Raw genomic sequence first — 21575 nt, 5'->3', positions numbered from 1 at the left:
AAATAAAAAACAGATGCCTCATTTACATAAGTATTCAGACCCTTCGCTATGAAAGTCAAAATTAAGCTCAGGTGCATCCTGTTTCCATTGATCATCATTGAGATGTTTCTACAACTTGATTGGAGTCCACCTGTTGTAAATTCAATTGATTGGACATGATCTAGAAAATCACACACACCTGTCTATATAAGGTCCCACAGTTGACAGTGCACATCAGAGCAAAAACCAAGCCATGAGGTAGAAGGAATTGTCCGTAGAGCTTCGAGACAGGAATGTGTCGAGGCACAAATATGGGGAAGGGTACCAAAATATTTCTGCAGCATTGAAGGTCCCCAAGAACAGTGGCCTCCATCATTCTTAAATGGAAGAAGTTTGGAACCACCATGAGTCTTCCTAGAGCGCCAGGGTTCCTCTGAGATGGACAACCATCTCTGCAGCACTCCACCAATCAGGCCTTTACAGTAGAGTGGCCAGACAGAGGCCACTCTTCAGTAAAAGGCACATGACAGCCCGCTTGGAGTTTGCCAAAAGGAACCTAAAGGACTCTCAGACCATGAGAAACAAGATTCTCTGGTCTGATGAAACCAAGATTGAACTATTTGGCCTGAATGCCAAGCATCACGTCTGGAGTAAACCTGGCACCATCCCTACGGTGAAGCATGGTGGTGGCAGCATCATGCTGTGGGGATGTTTTTCAGCAGCAGGGACTGGGACACTGGTCAGGATCGAGGGGAAAATGAAAGGCTTAAAGTACAGAGCGATCCTTGATGAAAACCTGCTCCAGAGCGCTCAGTATCTCAGACTGGAACAGGACAACAACCCTAAGCACACAGCCAAGACAACGCAGGAATGGCTTCGGGACAAGTCTCTGAATGTCCCTGAGTGGCCCAGCCAGAGCCCGGACTTGAACCCGATCGAACATCTCTGGAGTGACTTGAAAATAGCTGAGCAGCAACGCTCCCCATCCAACCGGACAGAGCTTGAGGATCTGCAGAGAATAATGGGAGAAACTCCCCAAATACAGGTGTGCCAAGCTTGTAGTGTCATACCCAAGAAGACTCAAGGCTGTAATAACTGCCAAATGTGCTTCAACAAAGTACTGAATAAAGGGTCTGAATACTTACGTAACTGTGATTGTTTGCAAATGTATTAAAATAAAATAAACTATTCTAAAAACTTGTTTTTGCTTTGTCATTATGGGGTATTGTGTGTAGATTGATGAGGGGGGGATATTTAATCCATTTTAGGCTGTAATGTAACAAAATGTGAAAAGTCAAGGGGTCTGAATACTTTCCAAATGCACTGTACATTACATGGGACGTGCATATTCACGAGCTTCATGCTTTCTCTCCCTCCTCCATGTAAAGGAATTTGACTGCAACCAGAGATCTTGATATAATGACAAGATACTCATGTCTCCGCCATAATAATGGGAGTCGTTGTCCCAAAAGCGGGAAGGCAGGCGACAAGCTTAGGTCCACCATAAGCCCATAGAAACGTACTGGGCTTATTTCGGATATATTTTGGCGCGATTGAAACCTCTCGCTTCGCCACTTCCTCTCTGCTGCGTTTCCCTGTCATTGCTTGCTTTGTGACCGACAGGCGCCTGTCCCATCAATAGATCGCTAGAAGATGCATATAGTTCATTTTAGCGGGAGAGAGCTCGACGGACTAGTGAATTGAAACTTTTAAATGAAAAGTAGCCTAGATCATATGAAGTGGAAAATGTAGCTGGCTGACAATGGGTCTAAGCTGGTGCTTATGGAAAACACTGGACGCCATCCCCATTACTTTGGATTGAAGAATAATCTCAGTTCTGTCCTTTATGTTTGCTGGCTAGGCTAAATATCATAAGAGAATAAGAGGGTGAAGTCCGAGCAGAGCTGGAGGAGAGGCGCGATATCACTAATGGGTTGGGTGATGACAGAGGATGGAGCAGAGGACTAACGCCGTCTCCCTGTCTGGCTCACAGAAAGAGACACAGAGACTGGGAGTTAGGAGTGAGAGACTCACTGCTCATTAGCAGGGAAAGAGTGCCCTTCCCTCCCTTCTATGCAGTGACTGACAGAGGCTTACTGATGAGGTAGACTAGAGTCTCTCTGATTGATGGTTTCTGTCTGAATGATCAATAGTAAGAGGTTTTCAAAGCAACCTGTGCTGCTGGATGTGTACAAATCTCACTCCTCCTCTCTCCTGTGAAGTTTCTAGGTACATTTGAAGAGTTTACTGTAAACATCATTAAAAGTATAGGATTTCAACAGGGAATACAAGACAGCAAGGTCTGGGTGATATATTGATTGAGTTTTATTGAGGAGAGTGATGCCTTTGAACTCGAGCCAGGGTTAGTGCCTGTTACTGGGGTACTCTGTAGAGAGAGACCCTCTGTCCACCTCCTCCTCCTAGTCTTCACCCATAGGGATAAACCAAGGACTCAAGCGGCTCACACAGTGGGAAAAGCAATAGCTATAAAAATAAAGAACTGCCAGGAAAATTCCTCCTGCATCAGCAAAGCTGTCTTCCTTCCTCTGTTGCGAAAGCTGGGTGGCAAATCTCTAACCTTGAGAGAGAGCTTTATCAGAGTTGAAGTGGATAATATAAATAAAATGTCTCAGCTGTTCTTAAGCTCTGTGCTCTCCAGCACAGGAGTCGACAAGTCATTCTTAGCACAGAGTGAGCATGAGGGGAAAAGGCACAGGGCGAGAGAGAGAGAACGCGAAACAGAAAGGGAGATGGATAAATAGACAGCACTTTGCATCTCCAGGACTGCTGAGCTTCTCCTTTATAAACATCCAATTTTGCACAGCCAAACATCATGAACCCCTTACAGGACTTAAACTCTCTCCAAAGTCACAGTTCCTCTGAACAACACAAAACTATAGGGAGGCTTGGGAGAGGAGGGGGTGATTACAGGGGGGAACATATACACAGAAGATAAGTATTTTTTTTTTTTAAATGTTTGACAAAGAAGAAAACTTTCCAAAGAACTGAAAAGTCCACTGAAACTTGAGCAAGATTTACTTGGAGAGGAGCAGGAATCCAGATCATTCTGCAGTATTAGCACTCCATACCCACAATGCCTTGTGGTGACATATGCCCTCTGACCCACCTTCTCCCGGATCTCCAGAGCCCGCTTGCAAAGGGGCTCCGCTTCCTTGTACTTCCCCCGTTTCCCGTAGAGTACAGCCAGGTTGTTGAGTGTAGCAGCCACCTGAGACAGACACACACACACACACACAGTAATATAAAAATACCACGCTTGAGACAGCCTCAATCATCTGTGCCCGTGTGTAGTAGTGAGTGACCGCAAGACTCAACCATGGCAGCAGAGTGCAATTGATTTGGTGAGTTAGAGGTGTGACCGACCGACGAGAGGAAGACAAAACAGGGGAAACAGGAAGTGATTACTGCTCTGTAATTATATCCCAATCAGCAGGATGAATCTCCACCACGTGCACATCACTCAGCCCACCAGACCACAGAGGGGCCCACAGTGACCTTTGACTGGAGTGGTCTGGTGCCCACATGGAGGCAGAAAGGGGATAGAGAGCCTAACCTCTGCTGCTCTGAGTCTGCACTGAGGGAACTGGATGTCCAGGTAGAGTCAGAGACGCAAGCCTGTTGGGGTCGACACAGTTAGTGGACCTGCCTGCCTGGCTGGTTACAGACATACTGCTGAGACACAGAGATTGATGAGAAACATCACTCACCGCTGGATGGTCCCTGCCCAGAGTCTTCTCCCTGATGGCCAGAGCGTCGTTTAGCAGGTTGGCTGCCTCTTTGTATTTATTCTGGTCCCTGAAAGAGGAGAGCGAGAAAGAGAGAGAGAAGCCATGGAGCATATTACCGTGGTTCTCTGACAATGAGGTCAATTACCACGGTGTATTATATTGACTATAACTGATTCACACCCAATACCAACCACCCCCCCCAGAGCCCCTCCTCCAAGCTGACCTGTAGACCAGGGCCAGGATGTTGAGCATGGTGGCCACGTCTGGGTGGTTGTGTCCGGAGGTCTTCTCCAGGTCCTCCAGGGCCTGTTTGCAGAGGGGCACGGCCACCTCGTAGCGGCCCTGGGAGGCGTACTGGATCACCAGGTTGTGAAGGGTCCTGAGGCGGGCCGGGATCTCATAGCCTCCCTGCTGGGCTGCTGCTGCTGCTGCACTACCGTGGGGCTGCTGGACTGGAGACACAGAGCAGGGGGGCAAGGGGTTAACATAACATCAATTACTCACATGGACTATTCACTCAAACACATACTATTAATGTTGGACTGGAGAAACAGACACTGGACGTGTCCGAATACCCACACTAGCGTAGTAAATAGTAAGCGAAACATATGTTTTTATAGTATTGTTTCTCATTAGACGCCCACAGCGCTGTATCACCTCTGAAGGAGGGACAGTGGGCTGAAGAAAGAGTTGTCCTCTGCAGTAAGAACACTTTCCACCACACAGGAAAAGGGCCGGTACGATACCAGTATTGCGATACTCGTTAGTATCACCACAAGGAAACAAAACACCAAGTGGATTTAACTTCTTTAGGAAAACAGCCGTGATGTTGGAAACAAACATTATGTTGTCATCCAGAGTCACATTTACTTTCCAAGCTAAAGTACCAAATATTTTACATACAGCAGGTTTTTAAAGGACAAAAATGTTTGGTCTGGCTTTGTGTTTTCATTTTTGCCATGGAAAAAATATTTAGATACTGGTATCATCCACGCCCTACAAAGGAAGTACCAAAAATGTCTTGCGGGAACAAACTGATCCCAGGCGTTCAGTCGACTCGCACTAGAGTGACGAATCCTATCGACATGCATGGCCAAAACAAAGATATCCACTTGAAAGTGGCAGTGCAAATACAGCGCACTGCAACTACCTAAAAACATACAATCCACCTTTAGCCAGGGCCCATTGTACCAACTGCAGCACCGCACTGATAGGGACCTAAGAGCCTATCAAGGAGGTAGCAGTCAGGACAGTAGAGGAGTCTAACCCACTTCACTATAACAGTACCAGCCCAGGATCATGTCATACAGACACAGAAGGCTGTCTCAGTCAGCTCTGCTTCATGTGGCAGCAGGATTAACCTCTTGACGGTCGCCTAGGATAGGGGGCGCTACAGCGATTTTTGAAAACAATTTGTGCGCATTTTAAACGGCCTCCTACTCAAACTCAGAAGCTAGGATATGCATATAATTAATACTTGTGGATAGAAAACACCCTAAAGTTTCTAAAACTGTTTGAATGGTGTCTGTGAGTATATCAGAACTCATATGGCAGTCAAGACCCCAAGACCGATCGTAACAGGATGTGGAATTCTGAATTACGGACTCAACTTCATCACTTTGCCTATAAATCACACCGTGAGCAATGGTTCATTGAGCACTTCCTATTGCTTCCACTAGATGTCCCCAGTATTTACAAAGTGGTTTGAGTCTCCTACTGTGAAAACTGACAGAATGAGAGGCTGTGGAAAGTGGTCACATGAGGAGGGCCATCACCATTATGACGACGGCGCCCCTGGCTACCCTCCCCTTTCGAAACGTTTAGAAAGACAATGCAATCGTCCCCCTTGAATCTTATTGGAGCTCTGGTTGAAAAAGGCCCTAAAGATTTATGTTATACAACGTTTGACATGCTTGAACGAACCTAAATTTAAAAAAAATGCATTTTATCCCGCGGCCGACGGCACTTTTGGAGCAGCCTTCAGAACGCGCTAACAAGAACAAGCTATTGGGACGTAAAGGATTAACTTTTTCGAACGAAAATACATTTGTTGTGGACCTGGGATTCCTGGAAGTGCTTTCTGATGAAGATAATCAAAGGTAAGGGATTATTGACAATAGTATACAAGAGTAGATTTGATATGCGATTGTTCCAAGATGGCGCTGACCTGTAACGGTAGCCTATTTTTCTGAGTATCGCATCCCCTTTTATCGCAAAGTGTGATTACCCATTTAAGTTATTTTTAAATCTGGCATTACAGGTGCTTTCAAGAGATATTCATCTATAAATCTTAGAATGACAATATTAAATTTGAAAAATGTTTTCGAAAAGTAATTTAGTAAATTGTAGCGCTTTTCACCGGATGCATTTGAGGGAAAATAGTTAGTCAATGTCACGCGCCGATGTAAAATGCTGTTTTTATATATAAATATGAACTTTATCGAACAAAAGAATGCATGTATTGTGTAACATGATGTCCTAGGAGTGTCATCTGATGAAGATTGTCAAAGGTTAGTGCTGCATTTAGCTGTTTTTTGGTTATTTGTGATGCATGTGGTTGGTCGGAAAATGGCTATGTGGCTACTTTTACGATATACTCCTCTAACATAACCTAATGTTTTGCTTTTGCTGTAAAGCCTTTTTGAAATCGGACAACGTGGTTCGATTCAGGAGAGGTGTATCTATAAAACGATATAACATAGTCCTATATTTGAAAAAATATATATATTACATTTCGTTATGCTAATGGCGATAGGATTTTTCGCTGGATGTCCGTCCCGAGCGCGCCCAGAGGTTAATGTGAGCGTACTCAGGATCATTTGATGATGTGTTCCTCCCCCGCACTCTGGAGAGCTTCCTGGCACTACCCACCCCCCCCCCCCCCCCCAGAAACACAGATTAAAATAAAGTAATAATATCCCAATACAAACACAACAAAGGACTAGAGTCCCTGCTCCCCCCTCCCTCCTCCACAGCCCTATCTGCATCTCATTAGCTCTCTATGCGGTAGAGCAATTACTGGAGATGTACCACATTGCAGGGATTTAAAGTGTACTAATGTAGATTACCGATATGTCTTACTTCATTTGTTGGATGTGGTTCTGTGTAGGATCATTATACGATATTGTAATGTACGTAGGATCCCTTTTGTTTAATTCTGTCCATAATGATCCGCTTAAATGGGGAGTGGTTGTCTGTCTCTGCCTCAGATCCTCTCCTGTAAATGCTGGTTGCTGGAGTGAACCCAACCTGGTGCCTGTGTGATCTGGCTCACTGGGCCCATTTCCACACTCAACCAGCTGTCTAATAGCACTGTAAAGCTCACAGTGATCAGGCCTTTCAGACCAACAGGAGGAGAAAGTAGTTAGAGGGACCAGTCAATGGTAGTGGGGAGGGAAAGTGGGAACGAGGAAAGAGAATGGGAGGGGAGGAACGGAGAGACATGGGGATAGGAAGAAGACACTCACTGCCAGGAGGTTGGTCATCCTGGTCGTCTGGGAACAGATCATCCAGATTATTTTTACTGGAGTCAGAGTCCTTCTCCTCCTAACAGAGGAAAACAGAGAGGGCAGTGATTGTTATTGTCATTTAGAGTAAACCCGGCAGATGAAAAGCAGTGGGGTGTGTGTGTTTGCGTCAGCCTGCCTGCGCATGTTGTGTATGGTGTGGGTTAACTCACCGATGGCGACAGGTCCTCGTCGTACTTCTTGAGCTGGTTCATGAACTCCAGGTGTTTCTTCTCCTCCTCCAGCTGAGCCACGCTCTGCTCACTCTTCTGCAGCTTCTGCTGGGTGCCCGCCAGTTCGTCCCTCAGCCACTGGTTCTCCTGGCACAGCCGACGAACCTGTGCCCTCAGCTTCTGCTTCTCCGACTCCACAGAGGTCAGGTGGCCCGACAGCGCCATCATCACCTGGGACAAACACAGCAGGGGAACAGGGGTAGCGGTGAGGCAAGGGGTCGAGGAAGAACACTGAGAACACTGGTGGTAAATGAATGAATAATCCTCTGTTTCAGTCTAGTTTACTGACACTCAGACCATTGAAATAGTAGGTGGCTGTGGTTTCTCCATCTAGCTGTCTAATTTGCAGGTTAATTCGATCAGATCCCAGAGGGCTCTAGCTCCAGCTCCCCCAGGTCCAGAAGTGTGTAGCAGACAAACAGTGTACTGACCTGTGCCTCGCTCAGGCCCAGCTCCAGCATCTCCAGGGACTTGTGGATCATGAGGGACTTCTCCTCCACCAGGACACCCTGGTCTTCCCGCTTCAGGCAGCGCAGCGTGCCCAGCAAGCCCTCCAAGATAGAGTTGTGCTCCTGCTTCAGAGCCTCCAGGCCCTGGATCACCTGCTTGGTCCTGGAGATGATCTCATCCTGGGACAGCTTCTCCCCAGGGTCTTCCTCCTCCTTCAAACACACCATGGTGGACATGTTCTCACGCATCCTGTACCAGACACAAAGAAGAGGAATGGATTTAGTTGTCAGAAGTACAGATACCCTGGCCTAAGTACATTATAAATATACTGTCCCTTTAATTCACTGTTGCTAAATGCATTAGCCCTACACCATATTTGTTTACATTTGACCTGTATCCATTGTGTTAGAGACTCAGACACTTTTGCTTGATATAACTTCTGTCCCCGCGGCTGGGCGCGGTATTACATTTTATCATCAGACAGCCTTTCCAACATCCACTTTAATCTAGCCCATCTCAATCAATATGCTCCTCCGTGTGTCTGCGTCAGGGAAATAACTAGGTTTGTGCTTATCAACCAATGACACACATACAAGCAGGGCTTTTGTGCTGAAGACAGACCGTGATGTATGGTAAGTCGAGAAAGAAAGGTGTCTGGGCAATGTATTTGAAGACCTTCTGCTCTGACTTCTGCCTGTTCAAACACAGAGCCAAGCTGAGGTATTGATGACGTAAATAACCTTGGACAGAGGGGGCAGTGGAGCATTCTGGACCACAATGTTTGAGAAATGCGCTGGCACTGGCAAATCCAGGCCCTCCCAAATCTTTCTCCCACCTGGCGAATAAACCTTTATAACGCTCAATGAATAGATGTAAAGGTCCAACTCAAAGACTATCACCACATACATTGATTTACATTGTGCATTTTAGTCATTTTGCAGACGCGCCAAATGCAATTAGGGTTAAGTACCTTGCTCACGGGCATAGACAGATTTTTTACCTAGTCGGCTACGATTCGAACCAGAAACCTTATGCCCGATTCACACATCAGAAACCCGAATGAATACATCAAAAAATATATAAACACTAGGCCTATAGGCTATGCCTACGCTGCGTTGTATGCCACTGCCTCGTAAATATGAGCTGAAAAAAACATAGGCTATTCCGTTAAAACAACTACAGCCTATGTGCATGTTGTAATCAAAATTCTAATCTTAAGAGGCGGATTTCAAACTATCCTTTTGTGAGGCGAAGCCGGGAACTATGTAGATGGCGAGTGGTGGGATCGATAAACCAGAATTGGAGGATCCATCATCGTTTAAATTTTGGGAACATTTAATAGTACGTCAACAGTGAAGAGACGACTCCGGGATACTGGCCTTCAATGCAGAGTTGCAAAAAAAAAAAAAAGCCATCTCTCAGACTGGCAAATAAAAAGAAAAGATTAAGATGGGAAAAAGAACACCGACACAGGACAGAGGAACTCTGCCTAGAATGCCAGCATCCCGGAGTCGCCTCTTCACTGTTGAAGTTGAGACTGGTGTTTTGCGGGTACTATTTAGTGAAGCTGCCAGTTGAGGACTTGTGAGGCATCTGTTTCTCAAACTAGACACTAATGTCCTCTTGCTCAGTTGTGAACCGGGGCCTCTCACTCCTATTCTGGTTAGAGACAGTTTGCGCTGTTCTGTGAAGGGAGTAGTACACAGCATTGTACAAGATCTTCAGTTTCTTGGCAATTTTTCACATGGAATAGCCTTTATTTCTCAGAACAAGAAGACTGACGAGTTTCAGAAGAAAGGTCTTTGTTTCTGGCCATTTTGAGACTCTAATCAAACCCACAAATGCTGATGATCCAGATACACAACTAGTCTAAATAAGGCCAGTTGTATTGCTTCTTTAATAAGCACAACTGTTTTCAGCTGTGCTAACATAATTGCAAAAGGGTTTTCTCTCTTCTTTTAAAATTATAAACTTGGATTAGCTAAGACAACGTGCCATTGGAACACAGGAGTGATGGTTGCTGATAATGGGCCTCTGTACTAGAGGTTGGCCGATTAATTAGGGCCGATTTCAAGTTCTCAAGGCAATCTGTAATCGGCCTTCTTGGACACCGATTACATTGCAATCCATGAAGAAACTGTGTGGTATGCTGACCACCTGTTACGCGAGTGCAGCGTCAAAAGGACCTTGTGGCTGCAATGAGCCAAGGTAAGTTGCTAGCTAGCATTAAACTTATCTTGTAAAAAAAAAAAAATCAATCTTCACTAGTTAACTACACATAGTTGATATTACTAGGTTAACTAGCTTGTCCTGCGTTGCATATAATCAATGCGGTGCCTGTTAATTTATCGTCGAATCACAGCCTAATTCAACTTCGCCAAACGGGTGATGATTTAACAAAGCGCATTTGTGAAAAAAGCACAATCATAGCACAAATGTACCTAAACATAAACATCAATGCCTTTCTTAAAATCAATACAAATAAGTATATATTTTTAAACCTTTATATTTAGTTAAAATAAATGCATGTTAGCAGGCAATATTAACTAGGGAAATTGTGTCGCTTCTCTTGTGCTCAGCGCAAGCAGAGTCAGGGTTTATGCGGCAGTTTGGGCCGCCTGGCTCGTTGCGAACTGTGTTTCTTCCTAACAAAGATCGTAATTCATTTGCCCGAATTTTACATAATAGGGACATAACATTAAAGGTTGTGCAATGTAACAGCAATATTTAGACTTAGGGTTGCCACCCGTTCGACAAAATACGGAATGGTTCCGTATTTCACTGAAAGAATAAACTTTTTGTTTTCAAAATAATAGTTTCCAGATATGACCATATTAATGACCAAAGGCTCGTATTTGTGTGTTTATTATAATTAAGTCTATGGTTTGATATTTGATAGAGCAATCTGACAGCGGTGGTAGGCAGCAGCAGGTTCGTAAGCATTCATTCAAACAGCACTTTACTGTGTTTGCGAGCAGCTCTTAGCAATGCTTGAAGCACAGCGCTGTTAAGCACACCAACATCTAAGTTCACATTTCTAACATGTACTGCTTTAATTTTTGTAATAAAAGTAGAGATAAAATGTAAGATTAATCTCTCATTTGAATCTTTGACTTTTATATGACAAATATTTGATAAAATATGTGAAAAGTCCAAGCAGGGCTTAATGTGTGGTGAATGTACCCTTTCAGTCCATGCATATTCCAAATAAGCCCACTTCTTCAATACTACTAATTAATGAGGGAAATAAGTATTTGACCCCCTCTCAATCAGAAAGATTTCTGGCTCCCAGGTGTCTTTTATACAGGTAACGAGCTGAGATTAAGAGTGTGCTCCTAAAGGGAGTGCTCCTAACCGCAGCTTGTTACCTGTAAAAAAGACACCTGTCCACAGAAGCAATCAATCAGATTCCAAACTCTCCACCATGGCCAAGTCCAAAGAGCTCTCCAAGGATGTCAGGGACAAGATTGTAGACCTACACAAGGCTGGAATGGGCTACAAGACCGCCGCCAAGCAGCTTGGTGAGAAGGTGACAACATTTGGTGCGATTATTCGCACATGGAAGAAACACAAAAGAACTGTCAATATCCCTCGGCCTGGGGCTCCATGCAAGATCTCACCTTGTGGAGTTGCAATGATCATGAGAACGGTGAGGAATCAGCCCAGAACTACACGGGAGGATCTTGTCAATGATCTCAAGGCAGCTGGGACCATAGTCACCAAGAAAACAATTGATAACACACTACGCCGTGAAGGACTGAAATCCTGCAGCGCCCACAAGGTCCCCCTGCGCAAGAATACATATACATGCCCGTCTGAAGTTTGCCAATGAACATCTGAATGATTCAGAGGACAACTGGTGAAAGTGTTGTGGTCAGATGAGACCAAAATGGAGCTCTTTGGCATCAACTCAACTCGCCGTGTTTGGAGGAGGAGGAATGCTGCCTATGACCCAAGAACACCATCTCCACCGTCAAACATGGAGGTGGAAACATTATGCTTTGGGGGTGTTTTTCTGCTAAGGGGACAGGACAACTTCACCGCATCAAAGGGACGATGGACGGGGCCATGTACCGTCAAATCTTGGGTGAGAACCTCCTTCCCTCAGCCAGGGCATTGAAAATGGGTCGTGGATGGGTATTCCAGCATGACAATGACCCAAAACACACGGCCAAGGCAACAAAGGAGTGGCTCAAGAAGAAGCACATTAAGGTCCTCGAGTGGCCTAGCCAGTCTCCAGACCTTAATCCCATAGAAAATCTGTGGAGGGAGCTGAAGGTTCGAGTTGCCAAACGTCAGCCTTGAAACCTTAATGACTTGGAGAAGATCTGCAAAGAGGAGTGGGACAAAATCCCTCCTGAGATGTGGGCAAACCTGGTGGCCAACTACAAGAAACGTCTGACCTCTGATTGCCAACAAGGGTTTTGCCACCAAGTACTAAATCATGTTTTGCAGAGGGGTCAAATACTTATTTCCCTCATTAAAATGCAAATCATTTTATAACATTTTTGACATGCGTTTTTCTGGATTTTTTTGTTGTTATTCTGTCTCTCACTGTTCAAATAAACCTACCATTAAAATTATAGACTGATCATTTCTTTGTCAGTGGGCAAACGTACAAAATCAACAGGGGATCAAATACTTTTTTCCCCCACTGTAAATGTTTGCTTTTTTACATGGCACATATTGCACTTTTACTTTCTTCTCCAACACTTTGTTTTTGCATTATTTAAACCAAATTGAACATGTTTAATTATTTATTTGAGGCTAAATTGATTTTATTGATGCATTAAGTTACAAATAAGTGTTGATTCAGTATTGTTGTAATTGTCATTATTACAAATACATTTAAAAAATACAATTTATAAAAAAAAGTAATAATAAAAAAAATACAAAATATTAAATTCCAGCCGATTAATCGGTAGCGGCTTTTTTTTGGTCCTCCAATAATCAGTATCAGCGTTGAAAAATCATAATCAGTCGACCTCTAGTAATGATCATTTTGAAGCCCACCCAAGACAAATATAAAATTTACAAAAATGCCATGTATAACAATGCGAGGTTCATTTAACAGTAAAATAAGACAAAATGCAAACTGTGACTCCCTGAAATATATTATCTTGTAGTAGTTCACCATGTTATGTTGCTACTGTGTGACAAATGTCGACACGACAGCTAGCATGAAAAACTCATGTTTTCAATTGGCAAGAAATAGTAATGAGCCCCCATAAAATATATGTTACGTGCATATTTCAGCACATGAATCTCAAATCAAACTTTATTTGACACATGCGCCAAATACAAGTGCAGACTTTACCGTGAAATACTTACAAGCCCTTAACCAACAGTGCAGTTCAAGAAGAAGAAAATATTTACCAAGTAGGCTAACTTAAGAAGTAATAATAAAAAGTAACTAAGAATAACGAGGCACCGAGTCAGTGTGCAGGGGTACAGGCTAGTTGAAGTAATCTGTACATGTAGGTGGGGCCGAAGTGACTATGCATAGGTAACAAACAAACAGCGAGTAGCAGCAGTGTACAAGAGTGGGGCTGTCAATGTAAATTGTCCGGTGGCGATTTTTATGAATTATTCAGCAGTCTGTCTATTGGCTTGGGGGTGGAAGCTGTTGAGGAGCCTTTTGGTCCTAGACTTGGAGCTCCGGTACCACTTGCCGTGTGATGGCAGAGAAAAGTATATAACTTGGGTGACTGGAGTCTGACAATTGTATGGGCTTTCCTCTGACACCGCCTATTATATAGGTCCTGGATGGCAGGAAGCTTGACCCCGGTGATGTACTGGGCCATTTGCACTACCCATCGGCCTTACGGTCAGATGCCGATACGTTGCCATACTAGGCGGTGATGCAACCGGTCAGGATGCTCTCGATGGTGCAGCTGTAGAACATTTTGAGGATCTGGGGGCCCATTACAAATATTTTCAGTCTCCTGAGGGGGAAAAGGTTTTGTCGTCCATTCTTCATGACTGTCTTGATATGTTTGGACCATGATAGTTCGTTGGTGATGTGGACACCAAGGAACTTTAAACTCTCGACCCGTTCCACTACAGCCCCATTGACGTTAATGGGGGCCTGTTCGGCCCACCTTTTCCTGTAGTCCACGATCAGCTCCTTTGTCTTGCTCACAATGAGGGAGAAGTTGTTGTCCTGGCACCACACTGCCAGTTCTCTGACCTCCCTATAGGCCATCTCATTGTTGTCGGTGATCAGGCCTACCACGGTGTCATCAGCAAACTTAATGATGGTGTTGGAGTCATGTTTAACCATGCAGTCGTGGGTGAACAGGGAATACAGGAGGGGTACACACCCCTGAGGGGCCCCGGTGTTAAGGACCAGTGTGGCAGACGTGTTGTTGCCTACTCTTACCACCTGGGGGCGGCCCATCAGGAAGTCCAAGATCCAGTTGCAGAGGGAGGTGTTTAGTCCCAGAGTACTTTGCTTAGTGATGAGCTTCGTGGGCACTATGGTGTTGAACGCTGAGCTGTAGTCGATGAACAGCATTCTCACATAGGTGTTCCTTTTGTCCAGGTGAGAAAGAGCGGTGTGGAGTCATCTGTAGGTCTGTTGGTGCAGTATGCGAATTGGAGTGGGTCTAGGGTGTCCGGGAGGATGCAGATGTGAGCCATGACCAGCCTTTCAAAGCACTTCATGGGCTACTGACGTGAGTGCCACGGGGCGGTAATCATTTAGGCAGGTTACATTCGCTTCCTTGGGCACAGGGACTACGGTGGTCTGCTTGAAACATGTAGGTATTACAGACTTGGTCAGGGAGAGAATGTCAGTGAAGACACTTGACAGTTGGTCCGTGCATGCTTTGAGTACTTGTCCTGGTAATCCGTCTGGCCCAGTGGCTTTGTGAATGTTGACCTGTTTAAAAGGTTTTGTTCACGTCGGCTACCAAGAGCGTTATCACACAGTCATCCAGAACAGCTGGTGCTCTCGTGCATGCTTCAGTGTTGCTTGCCTCGAAGCGAGCATAAAAGGAATTTAGCTCGTCTGGTAGGCTCGCGTCACTGGACAGCTCGCTTCTGGATTTCCCTTTGTAGTCGGTAATAGTTTTCAAACCCTGCCACATCTGACGAGCGTCAGAGCCGGTGTAGTAGGATTCAATCTTAATCCTGCAATGACGCTTTGCTTGTTTGATGGTTAGTCTGAGGGCATAGGGGGATTTATTATAAGCGTCCGGGTTAGTCTCCCACTCCTTGAAAGCGGCAGCTCTAGCCTTTAGCTCGATGCGGGTGTTGCCTGTAAATCCATGGCTTCTGGTTGGGTTATGTACGTACAGTCACTGTGGGGACGACGTCGTCGATGCACTTATTGATGAAGCCGATGACTGAGGTGGGGTATTCCTCAATGGCATTGGATGAATCCCGGAACATATTCCAGTCTGTGCTAGCAAAACAGTCCTTTAGTGTAGCAGCCGTGTCATCTGACCACTTCCGTATTGAGCGAGTCACTGGTACATCCTACTTTAGTTTTTGCTTGTAAGATGGAATCAGGAGGATAGAATTGTGGTTAGATTTGCCAAATGGAGGGCGGGGAAGAGCTTTTAATGCATCTCTGTGTGTGGAGTAAAGGAGGTCTAGGATTTTTCCCCCCTGGTTGCACATGTGACATGCTGGTAAAAATGTGGTAAAACTGATTTAAGTTTGCCTGCATTAAAATCCCCGGCCACTAGGAGCGCCGCTTCCGGGTGAGCATTTTCTTCTTTGCTTATGGCCTTATAGAGTTGGTTGAGAGCGGTGTTAATGCCAGCTTCGCTTTGTGGTGGTAAATAGACGGCAACGAATAATACAGATGAGAACTTTTTTGGTAGATAGTGTGGTCTACAGCTTATCATTAGGTACTCTACCTCAGGCGAGCAATACCTAGACTTCTTTAATATTAGACATCGCGCACCAGCTGTATTTGACAAAAAGACACACCCTCACCCCTGGTCTTACCAGAGGAGCGTCTCTGTTCTGCTGGTGCATGGAAAATCCCGCCAGCTCTATGTTGTCAGTTTCTTTGTTACGTCTCGGAGAAACATAAGATGTTAGTTATTAATGTCCCATTTTCAACATCCTCTTAATTTTACATAAAGTATAAAATCACTTATCTGAGAAGGTACTAAAAATACCTGGGAAATACTTTTTTCTAGCATTGAAATTGGCCAAGAGTGGGAACTTACACATAACTAGTGATGCACCGATATGAAATTTTTGGCCGACACCAATATTGGCAAAAAATAAATAAACAATACCAATATTTACAATTTTAGCGGCCTTTTAAGCATTCTAGTACAGTTAAATAGTTCACACACACACAGAGGTCTAAGGCACTACATCTCAGTGCAAGAGGCATCACTAGAGTCCCTGGTTCGAATCCAGGCTGAATCACATTCGGCCATGATTGGGAGTCCCATAGGGCAACGCACAATTGGCCCAGCGCCGTCCGGGTTTGGCCGGGGTAGGCAGCCATTGTAAATAACAATTTGTTCTTAACCAACTTGCCTAGTTAAATAAAAAGGTTACACACACAGACACACACACACCAAAGTTATTTTGTTGGCATTTACGTATGTCCCCATTACCAGTAAAACATAATCAAAACCTATTTCACTTACTTGCTGTGCTGTTTCCTTGTTCAGTCGTTTCATTCAACCAGGATTTCATCATAAGTCAAGCTGTGAAGTTTCAGTTCTGTCTGTCCGTGGCCCCTCTTCCTCGGAGCGCATTGTCACTGTGTTCGTTTTTATCTTGTCCAGCTGTGTATGTAACACTTCACGTAAACCCTGTTTCTTGTCTGCATCGAAGTAGCGGTCCTTGTACATAGCATCGAGCATGGTGGCGACACTTGGGTCAAACGCTTCGGGTAGCCTTCCACAAGCTTCCCACAATAAGGTGGGTGAATTTTGGCCCATTCCTCCTGACAGAGCTGGTGTAACAGTCAGGTTTGTAGGCCTCCTTGCTCGCACACGCTTTTTCAGTTCTGCCCACAAATTGTCTATAGGATTGAGGTCAGGGCTTTGTGATGGCCACTCCAATACCTTGACTTTGTTGTCCTTAAGCCATTTTGCCACAACTTTGGAAGTATGCTTAGGTTCATTGTCCATTTGGAAGACCCATTTGCGACCAAGCTTTAACTTCATGACTGAAGTCTTGAGATGTTGCTACAATATATCCACATCATTTTCTTACCTGTTGCCATCTATTTTGTGAAGTGCACCAGTCCCTCCTGCAGCAAAGCACCCCAACAACATGATGTTGCCACCCCTGTGCTTCACGGTTGGGATGGTGTTCTTCGGCTTGCAAGTCTCCCCCTTTTTCCTCCAAACATAACGATGGTCATTATGGCCAAACAGTTCTATTTTTGTTTCATCAGACCAGAGGACATTTCTCCAAAAAGTATGATCTTTGTCCCCATGTGCAGTTGCAAACTGTAGTCTGGCTTTTTTATGGCGGTTTTGGAGCAGTGGCTTCTTCCTTGCTGAGCGGCCTTTCAGGTTATGGCGATATAGGACTTGTTTTAAAGGGATATAGATGCTTTTGTACCCGTTTACTCCAGCATCTTCAAAAGGTCCTTTGCTGTTGTTCTGGGATTGATTTTCACTTTTTGCACCAAAGTACGTTCATCTCTAGGAGATAGAACGCGTCTCCTTCCTGAGCGGTATGACGGCTGCGTGTTCCCATGGTGTTTATACTTGCATACTATTGTTTGTACAGATGAACGTGGTACCTTCAGGCATTTGGAAATTGCTCCCAAGGATAAATCAGACTTGTGGAGGTATACCATTTTTTTTGTGAGGTCTGGGCTGATTTCTTTTGATGTTCCCATGATGTCAAGCAAAGAGGCACGGAGTTTGAAGGTAGGCCTTGAAATACATCACACCTACAATTATGCCAATTAGCCTATCAGAAGCTTCTAAAGCAGTGGTTCTTAACCTTGTTGGAGGTACTGACCCCCACCAGTTTCATATGCGCATTCACCGAAACCTTCTTAATTGGAAAAATGGCTCTCTTCACCTTGAATTCAGCGAGCGTTGTGTTCTTGTATTGTCCATCTCCATGCAGCTTAAGGAAGTGTTCTCTTAGTTTTGCCGGTGCTAGACTAGAATTGCTCAACTTGGCTTTGCAAATCATGCAGTTAGGACGCTGACTCTCATCACGTTCCGTTATACATGTGAATCCATATTGTACATATTCGTCCGACCACTTTCTTTTTTTTGCTCGACATAGTATGAAGGGATTAAAATATTAAGAAAGAAATCACACGACGTACCACAATTCGACTACTGAGCGCGCCAAATTCCCTGCAGCACAGATAGGCCAAGCGATGTTGCGTGATCACCTGCAGCCAATGATGGCCAAGCGGGGCGTGTCATCACGAATCATATGAGTCGGGTGTGTGTCTTGACCTCCGCCGAACCCCTGAGACTGACTCACCGAACCCCTGGGGTTCGATCGAACCCAGGTTAAGAACCACTGTTCTAAAGCCATGACATCTTTTTCTGGAATTTTCCAAGATGTTTAAAGGCACAGTCAACTTAGTGTATGTAAACTTCTGACCCACTGGAATTGTGATACAGTGAATTATAAGTGAAATAATCTGTCTGTAAACAATTGTTGGAAAAATGACTAGTGTCATGCACAAAGTAGATGTCCTAACCGACTTGCCAAAACTGTAGTTTGTTAACAAGAAATTTGTGGCTGAAAAATAAGTTAATGACTCCAACGTAAGTGTATGTAAACTTCTGACTTCAACTGTAACTGTCAATAACTTAATAATAAAACATCTGATTGGCTCAGTATATGTTTAAGCAAAAGAACAAAGCATGAGCCATAGAAAAATGCATAGAACTGCAGGAAATTAGCTTTAAAACTGCAACAAAAAAATCAACTCCATTGAATAATGTATAGAATGGCAGAAAATATGCTTAAAATGCAAAAATGTCTCAATATCGCCAAGATGGGGGACTCTAAAATTAGCCGCGTTGATGGGCCGGTGACTTTTATCAATATATTTGACTGTATTTACACCCCAAAAAATAAATGCTAATTAGCTTCTAATGTGGCTATCATAAAGAACTACAAATGCCATGATCTGGACAAGACTGCCAAATCTCTGGATTAAACTAATGTTAGCTAAATGTAGTAATGAATAAATTGGCTACATTTCTTTAAAAGGACAATTCTGAGAACTGTCTTGTGCAAGTTTTAAATTGACACAATACCTGTTAGCAAAGGTGTCAGCTAGAGATGACGTGCAGGAGCTTGCAGGGATTTGTAGTTTTGCATGATGTCTACTTTGATGCTAATTAATATTTTCGAATCTGAGAGTAAATAGATCTGGATATATTGATAAATGTCCCCCTGTCCAAGAGAGGTTTACATGGTTATCAAAACATCACACCAGGATAAGCCTACACAAAAAACAGTCCTTATTTTAAGTGTTTCTAAAATCCACTATGGGAAATATTAATGGTGGAAAAACAATTGGAACCATTTCCCTGCTTGACGGCTAGGTTTTATAACACCTCCACTATAGCAGAGAAAGCAAAATCCAATCAGTGAAAAAGAGGAACCAACACAGTGCTTGTACTGGTGAACATTCTTGTATTAAGATGTAGAGATTATGTAAGACTACTCATAGGGTTAGTCAGCCTTGTGCAAGCTGATAATCATTAACTGTGACTCCGGAGCAAGGATACTGAGAGAAACGTTCCCACCCAACCAGCCACCCCACACTGACCACAACAGTGTCTAAAACAACAGGCAGGGCCTTCAGTGTGTGTGTGTGTCATTGTTCTATCCATGTACTATGCAGCATCCACAATTTATAGATGGCAGCTTCCCTTGGGCTCCAGTCTAAGGGATTTGCATGGTTACTTTGCCCTGGGCCATCTTCACACTCAGGCCAGGACATAATCAGCTTCAAAACAACCCTTCACTTATTTTTGCGAGTTCAGTAAACATGTGTGGACCCATGGATATTTTTGGTAATTCAATGCAGCTCGAGAAGCAATAAATGAAGGGTGGGTACTGGTGGTGTGGGGTAGGTACAGTGTGTGTGTGTATAGTATTACTTCAGCTGTACTATTAATCCAAAAATGAAGAAAAAAACTACACAAAACATCTGCCAGCTCTGAGACTCCACGATAGTGGCAAGTTCCTCAGTTCCACACAGCCTAGTAGAATTCACATTCACAGCCACCTGACTTTCAAACCCCCAGCTGCCAGCCAAAATACACTGGGTTCAGTATCCCTAGTCACCACAGCGTCTACATACTCCTGATCAACACACACACACTTTCAGAGGGCACAAGAGTCCTCCTACAGAACATCCATCCTGAATTTCAATGACAACCATCAACGCTAGGCAAGCAGTCACAGAAAAAAACAGTAGCTCAGAGGGTGAAGAGAACATATATCTAGCTACTGTAGACACATAGATACTTGGCCAACTGAACTGTTTTCATTAAGGTCCCCTTCTCGGTTATCTAATGAACTATTCATATGCTATAAATGGAGGAATCGGTAGTACCTGTTAAGTGTCCTCAAACCTAGCTAGCCGCAGTTTTAGTGCGTGGTTTGTGTTTATAACAGATAAATTACTGTAGCTAGCTAGCATAAACTTCCTGAATACTCCTAACAACCTAATCTCAGGATAAATCAATAACAAGTGTACTGTAGCTAGCTAGCCACATGCTGTACGCAACATGTTATCATTTCTCAGATTAAATGCATTTCTGTTAATTGAACAGAAAGAGATTGCTTTAACTAGATGCAATGATATCGGCAAAAGTCTGTTCGGCATCTAACTAGCTAACGCTAGCTGGTAGTCAACATTAGCTGCCACTGACAGACAATCCCAGCCAGTCAATCTTACCGTTCTATTGAACATCCGTTGCCCCCAAGTAAAGTGTTAGTCCGACTTCAATCTGATTCAAAACTGAAATGTTGTATACCTCAAAGACCAAGTTATTAACTGTTTATAAAAACTTAGCTCAGCTAACTATTTAATATCTTGCGCTTTTTTTCCTTACTGACTGGAGATACCCAAACCAATGCAGTTTAGCTAGCTAACCTTAACCTAGCTGTCACGCCGCGAATGTGATTGCTTATCGCTGCATCGTCGGTGACTACATACCAAAGTACGTCAAGAGATTGCGAAACAAAAATGACATATATTCGCCTGTGTTACATGATCTTTCAAGTTAGCTAAATACACGAGCTACTTTTCATTTAATGTAACTAACCAGCTAGGTCTAACGTCTTTAGAGACACATTTAGTCGGACTAACGCTGTGCGAAAATGGCGTTACCTTCCTCGCGACCCAGCTCCCTTCCTTGATCATGATGTCATCATATTTAGATTAAAGCGGCAATCAGGAGTAGAAACAATCACAAAGCGTATCCACTGTTCTTGTAAAAAAGATGAGTGATGGGGCTGGAGAAATGTACCACTCTCAAATTCATAAACAAAGCTATGGATGCAAGGACCGACAATCCATGATTTCAAAATTATAGTTTTAACCATGTTTTGAGGTTTTATAGTGTTCGTTTACTTTGTTTATAAAACGTGTAGTAAACACACTTATATTTTGGGTTCTGATTAGGTAGGACAGTTGAAATAAGCTCATGAGCCAGTCAAGACTCAATGGG

General features: G+C 43.9%; 1 protein-coding gene across 14 annotated transcripts in view; it reads right to left on the bottom strand.

Annotated features, from left to right (window-relative positions):
• Positions 1–21285, bottom strand: part of LOC115162224 (kinesin light chain 1) — a 39242-nt gene extending 17957 nt beyond the window's left edge. For 11 of the 14 annotated variants that reach the window (XR_003869501.1, XM_029713330.1, XM_029713332.1 and 8 more), the window contains exons 1-7: positions 20801–21229; positions 7899–8166; positions 7408–7638; positions 7196–7274; positions 3952–4180; positions 3708–3795; positions 3107–3208 (exon numbers count right to left, since the gene is read on the bottom strand). Coding sequence is in view for 12 of the 14 variants with exons in the window: in XM_029713330.1 (XP_029569190.1) it covers positions 3107–3208; positions 3708–3795; positions 3952–4180; positions 7196–7274; positions 7408–7638; positions 7899–8165 (996 nt within the window). In the remaining 2 variants the exon portion in view is untranslated. The other 3 variants (XR_003869502.1, XM_029713335.1, XM_029713324.1) reach the window with 3 other exon arrangements.
• Positions 21286–21575: the final 290 nt, after the last annotated feature.

Source organism: Salmo trutta, chromosome 25 (genome assembly GCF_901001165.1).
Source record: "Salmo trutta chromosome 25, fSalTru1.1, whole genome shotgun sequence".
NCBI classification, from domain to species: Eukaryota; Metazoa; Chordata; class Actinopteri; order Salmoniformes; family Salmonidae; genus Salmo; species Salmo trutta.
This window is presented reverse-complemented; position numbering and strand designations above follow the sequence as displayed.